This window comes from Buceros rhinoceros, unplaced genomic scaffold, assembly GCF_000710305.1.
Source record: "Buceros rhinoceros silvestris isolate BGI_N320 unplaced genomic scaffold, ASM71030v1 scaffold12513, whole genome shotgun sequence".
Taxonomy (NCBI): Eukaryota; Metazoa; Chordata; class Aves; order Bucerotiformes; family Bucerotidae; genus Buceros; species Buceros rhinoceros.
In genome coordinates this window covers 2,287-8,625 of record NW_010404285.1, presented here as the reverse complement: position 1 = coordinate 8,625, position 6,339 = coordinate 2,287, and the positions used below count along the sequence as shown (strand labels likewise).

The 6,339-nt window shown below is 48.8% G+C and overlaps 1 protein-coding gene across 1 annotated transcript in view; it reads right to left on the bottom strand.

Annotated features, from left to right (window-relative positions):
* Positions 1-453: 453 nt before the first annotated feature.
* ZYX (zyxin) overlaps positions 454-6,339 on the bottom strand; it is a 7,935-nt gene continuing 2,049 nt past the window's right edge. Inside the window, exons 2-8 of the mRNA XM_010133344.1 lie at positions 4,309-4,496; positions 2,418-2,924; positions 1,953-2,094; positions 1,699-1,868; positions 1,363-1,541; positions 986-1,106; positions 454-587 (exon numbers count right to left, since the gene is read on the bottom strand). Coding sequence (XP_010131646.1) covers positions 477-587; positions 986-1,106; positions 1,363-1,541; positions 1,699-1,868; positions 1,953-2,094; positions 2,418-2,924; positions 4,309-4,496 — 1,418 coding nt within the window. The 3' untranslated portion in view covers positions 454-476. The remainder of the gene's footprint in view (positions 588-985; positions 1,107-1,362; positions 1,542-1,698; positions 1,869-1,952; positions 2,095-2,417; positions 2,925-4,308; positions 4,497-6,339) is intronic.

The following is a 6,339-nucleotide window of genomic DNA, read 5'->3' as shown; positions in this document are numbered from 1 at the left end:
AAAAAAAATAAAAACAACAAAACACAAACCATAATCAAAGACAGAAGTGGTGCTGAGATAGAGGCTTCCACATTCTAAGGTCAAATCATAGCTCTCAGCTCCCTGGAACAGAAGAATGCTTAGCCCTTCCCAGCACCTGCCACCGGGTCGTCCTTGCTACTTCCACCAAGTGGTGATGGAGGTCTGGTCCGTCTCCTCTGGAGTCTTGAGGGAACAGAGATTGTGCACTCACCTTGGGCGTAGCCCCCAGCCTGAAATACACTGTGGCCAGGAAGTGGCAACAGGAGAAGATGGCCTTTCTTGGTGGGTGTGCAGAGCGAAGCCCAGGAGTGGTGAATCTTACACGAGTACAGGACTGCACTGGCATAGTCTCCATTGGCAGCAATCTGCCTTGTCAGGCAGAGGGATAGGACAGTGGCGGGGAGGGGGAGAGTACTGAGCACAGGGGTCTCAAGGGTATGCCTGCTCCAAGCTCCTCAGCGTGCCGCTTTGGCACGAGCAGTGTGACATTTGATACACAGCACGTGCCCATCCAGTGGAAAGCACCCATTCTCATCTGCTTCAATGGACAAGGGCTTCCCACAGTCCTGAACACAGAGGGGAAAAAAGGGAGGGAGCTCAGTGACGGACAACAGCAGGTTAAATGCATCCAAGGATCTAAGAAATGCTCCCCCAGAGCAGGATAATGGCTCACAGCCCACTGCTCTGTCTCTGCTAATGGAAGCTGCCATTCTGAGGGAAGAGCAAGTCCCTTCTGTGATGCCAGCATGCTCCCCTGGTATACACAGCTGCTTTATTAGGGACCCTGCACAGTCTTTTTTCACATTCCTGTACTCTGGGAATGTCTAATCTTTCTGAAGCTGCTTCAAGAATGTTCCAGATTCATTCAGAACAACCTTAGTGTTTGGTCAGGATAGACAACAAAGGGGCCCAAGCTGCTGGTGATGGGCATGAAACATGCGAGGAGTGGGGCCCCCAGCCTTACCTCACACTTGTAGCATTTCATGTGGAAATTTTTCTCCAATGCCACCACTCGCACTGTCTCATCCTTTCCAGGCTCTGGCATGATAGGCTCACTACAGACTGAGCAGCGTGGGGCATACTTCCTGCAGCACACAAAAATACACGGGAGACCATGACCACTGTGGTGACATTCAATGCAAGTTTCTCACTGCTGCAGGATAGCGTTAACAGCAGAGGAATAATACATCGCTAAGAAGTTTAGGTGTGAAAAGACCTTAACTGGTACAAAGTACACTGCTGGCTCATTTTTAACCTCATGCCCAACAGATCACATGAGCGACCAACCCCATACCGCAGGTGTGGAGCAATCTGCCTTCTTTCAGGCACCACTCTCCGTACCTGTGGTAGTCATCCACACAGTGAGGCTGGTTGGCCTGGTCCACAATAAAAGAGGCCCCCTCAAGAGGGGTATGGCACATCACGCAGGTGAAGCACTGGGGGTGGTAGGAGTTACCAGTGGCCTTCAGCATCCGGTCTGTGATGGTCTGTTTGCAAACACTGCACTTTTCCAAGGTTCCCTGAGCCCAAAGAAAACAGGTAAAGACACATTAATCCAATCCCTCACCCCGGGAGTCTACGCCCCAGACAGGCAAGATGGAAGGAGAAAGGGAAAGCAAGAGAGAGCAACTGCAGCAAGCTCGGCTCTCTCCAGCAGCTTTCATCCCAGTGACTCACAGCATAACAGTCCTCACAGAAGGGCTTCTCATCCACATTGTAGAACTGCTGCCCCTGCAGCTGCTTCTCACATTTGAAGCAGGTGAAGCATTCCACATGGAAGAGGCAGTCCAGGGCCCTCACAGCTGGCTGGGTTCGTGATAGGGGCTTCCGGCAGAAGCCGCAGAGCTCTGTTAATGAAAGAAGAAAGAGATTAGGAGAGATGAAAACCCACCACGGTCTTAGTATTACTGCTGTCCTCTGAGGGAACACACCAGAAGTAGCAGCCTCTGCTGCGGGTGGATGCTCCATATCCTTCATTAGTTTCTGCGTCAACATCTCCAGCTCTTCTACCTCCTTCATGGTCAGACAGGAATTTCCTCTGGGTGAATCTGCACTGGAGCCTGTGGGTCTATGCTGCAGGAAGAGGAAACATTCAATCCCAAAGGACTCATACGGACAGACTCGTTTCCATCCTGTCCATAAGAAATATATTTCTCTCACCTTTATTCCTCCTCTCTGCCACTCTCTAGCAAACAATCTGCCATCCACTGTGCTTGCTTCTTTCCACGTTTACATGAAGTCCTATCCTCCTCCACCACTGTCTCTAGAGTTACATCTCTCTCAGGCGGGTTACAGCTTTCCCTCGCCTGGTACAGGCCCTCCCTCCTCATCCTCCTACTTCCCTCCAGTGATGCTGTGCTGTCCAAACACACTGGTCCCATGGCTCTATTCCTTACCATGTCTTTTGCAGAAGCAGGTTCTTCTGTGGGACGCGGCTTCTCCTGCACTTGGGGTCTTTCCCTCTGCTGGGCATAGGTGAAATTGGGAGGCTGTGGCCGAAAGGAGGGACCTGAAGGTGAAGGGGCTGTGAACTGAGTCTGAAGGGAGGTAGGATATCTTGTAGAGTTTGTGGGGGCCATGGGAGCACCGGGACCTGATTTGGACCCAGACTTTGGAGAGCCAGCAACAGCGGGTGGGGGGAATTTAGGGGTAGGCTGGGCAGGAGGGAGAGGGGCGGGTGGAGGGACTGGCACTAGGGGCTCCTTGCGTTGCTGTGGGGCTGCCCATGGGGTTGGGGCAGGAGTCAAATCCACTCCAGGGGGCTTAAAAGATAAGTTTCCACTTGGCTTTGGAGTGAACTTGGAAGGAAAGGAATGAGGAGAATCTCTGGGTGCGGATGGTATTTCCACAGGGGCTTTTGGGGCCGATGGTTTCTCCAGAGAACCTGTGGGTCCTGAAGACAACTGTAAAGGGAAGCAGCAGAGAGAAACAGGCAGTTATCAGCAAGGTGGAAGAGAAACTATGCTGTCGATAGCAGTAAGTCAGCAGCTATACCAGACCCACAATGCTAAGAGTTCCCACACTGTTACATATTTAGCAGTCCTGATAAGCTGCAAGATCTGTGCTTTCTGGTCCTTCATGTGTACTCTCACACGATGGTTTCTCCAGACATTTCAATCTTCAGTAGCACCCTTCTCACTACCTCTATTCAGCAAACCAGTCATCTCTCCTTCCACCTGCGACATTCTGGAGAGCTCACCCGGGATTTGAAGGGGTCATTCTTCTCCATGTCATCCAACATTACGGACAGTGAGTCAATCTCAAGATCAATGCTGCTCATCTTGCCACGCACCTATACCACCATCCATGAGGAAAGAGGGAGCAGAGCACGTTACAGGAACAGCCAGAGAAGCGGGGGTATCCCCTTACAACAGCAGATTTCGACACTTTGGACAGATCTGCTCCTTGCTTTCTGTTGACAGCAAGTTGGTGAGGATGAACAGGACAGTCTCCCAGGTCTACTAAAAGTGGAAAAATGCACAGCCCAAAGAAACTCACTGACAGATTTAGGTGGGAAAAGACATCTGCAGGCTTCTAGTCCACCACACTGCTCACAGCAGGGCTAACTCCCAGGCTAGACCAGGTTGCTCAGGGCCTTGTCCAGGTGATTTCTGAACATTCCCAAGGATGCAGAATCCCCAGTCTCTGGGCAGCTGTGCCCGTGTTGAGCCACACTTGGAGAGGAACAGGATTTTCTTCTGTCCAACAGGAATTTCCCTTGCTGCAACTCGTGTCCATTGTCTGTTGTTTCCTTGTGCCCCAATAAGAAGAACTTGTCTTTTTTCCAGCCCTTCTTTATGGATTGCAGATTGCAGTTAGATCCCTGCCTTGGCCTCCTCTTCTGCAGGCTCTTGCATCACATGCTCCAAAGCCCAGCCATCACTATGACCTTTTGCTGGATTGCATCTAGTTCAGTACTCCTCTGGGGTTATTATACTGGGAAGCCTAACTGGAAACAGATGCAACCTCACTAGCACCAAAGAGGAATAATCACTGTCCTTGTCCTGCTGACTACACTATCGTGAATGCAGCCCGGCATGTGGTTGGTGTTAATTGCCACAAGGGTGCATTGCTGGCTCACGCTCAACTCGCTGTCCACCAGGAACCCCAGATCCTTCATTTGCAGAGCTCTAAGCCTGGGCCGGTTGACCCTAACCTATGCTGGTGGCAGCATTTTCTGCTTTTCCAGATCTCACGGCTTCCTGCTGCTGAGTTCAGAGGGTAGTGACAAGCTATCCCAACTCACAGTGAATCTCAAAGAACTATAATTCTCTCGGTCTTACTCACCTGTGGGGCAGGTACCTTGTTCACAGGGCCTTCATCAAACATCGGAGGAGGAGGAGGAGGAGAAGGAAAAAATTCTTCTGGGGCTGGTGGAAAAGGCTCTTCAAAGGGAGGTGGGGGTGGAGGAAATGCACAGTTTGAGGGGAAACTTGCCTCCTCTCCAGGTGGGGGAGGAGGTGGCAGCGGCAGCTCTATGGGTAAGAATGAGAATAAAGGCAAGTTTGGACCATTTCTTACTCTTAGCCAGTACAAACCACAGGAATGGTCTTGAAGGAATTACAGCAAGGAGTTCATCGGTACCCAGGAGAACCCAGCATCCATCAAAGACAACTGAACTCCACAGGCTGCCTTTCACCTTGTCCAAAGCTATCTGCCATCACACAAACTTTCCTCAGTAGCTACTGCAATTAGTCACTGGAAATAATTATTATATAATTGAGAAACATGTCTTCCTACTCCCTTTCCTACTCATTCTTTGGTCCCTGGCATATGTTGCTCTTGCCAGTAACTGGCTCAGATTGCTGAATAGAGAGCAGCATTAGAAGGAATGCCAGCAGACAACCCAGGATGCTGAAGAGCCTTAAGCTGACACCTCACAGTCAGCAGTACAAGAAACAAGTGGGAGACTAAAAACAAGTTGGACCAACTACCCCTTATGCATACGAGGAATCTTTGAAATGGCTTTATTTTTCTGGGAGATGAAAACAGCTTTCCTCCTGGAGGCTAAAACATCCCCATCCCCAATACAAAATACAACATAAGAAATTTTCCAGAACCCTTTTAAGCAGGCTGAGAAGCACCAGAGCGCCTCAGTCTCCTAGAAGAAAACCCCATTGTTTTCACCTATTCGTATTTGCTGAGAATGTGGAACAGGCCAAAAGAGCCATTTTCTACAACACCACAGTCAAACAGATGTGAACCCTCTTCGCTTCACCATGCATGGGAGAAGTTGTCCTCTGATCATCTAAGCACCAAAAGCAGGCAAGCATAACTTCCACACCTCTTCTTCCGGACACTCACTTCTCTTCCTAGCTAGCCCCAACCAGCAGTAGGGTCAAAGACCAGATTTTCACTCCTGTTACTCCATGTGCAACCTTTAACAGCAATTTTCAAATTGTTTCATCTTTACATCCAGCTGCTGTCAACAGACTTTGTAAGGACTTCTCATCTGAAACCTAAGGGAGACGGTACTGCGCTTTCAGAAAACGAAATCTTATTAGCCATCTTATTAGCATAAGCTGCACAACCGCCCTGGTGTGCAGCACCGCTTCCAAGCCGCCTTGTGCCACAGAAATACTGCTTTGTTGTGGGGGATAACACCAGGCCGGTATTTTTTCTTTGAAACTACTGTTTGGGATGAAGTTTGTATACGCCCACCTTTTGGTTTATTGAAATTATAAAAAATATTGCAGAAACAGAAGCCCTGATCTGCTGTCACGTTGTTTCAGGTGCACTAAACCTCTGTTTTACAAATTATTCATACAAACAAAATAGATCCCCACGAAGTTACTATACCAGATTTACAGAAGGATCGATACTAAATATAACATTCCTCCAACAATACTAACTTAGCCATCCTGTCATTTAAGACAAAGAGACCGGCTGCTATAGCTTCATGTTATACTACTATTTGTTTGGGGAGTGTGTAAGAAAGGAAGAGAAAGACTGAAGAGGTGCATCAGAGAAGGATCAAATCAGATGCGTTTCTCTCATGACTGAGTTTTGGCGGTTCATCTGTATTTCCAGAGCCTTGCTGGCTGCCTTCACTCGACAGTGGCACAGCAGCTAAGCCAAGCGGTCCATTGCTAATCCTTCTATCAAGTTAGTTCCTTTGTAATGAGCTTTACAAGGAAGGGAGAAGTGGATCAAACAACACCAAATCCTCCACTTGCACTGTACACTGAAATACCATTTTTAACCTCCATCTACCTTTGTACTTCAAGTAACGTATTTGTGTCAGTATAAGAACTTCTGACAATCACATCCCTAATTCACACAACATCATCATCATGGCTTGGCTTCCCGTGCGAAGAA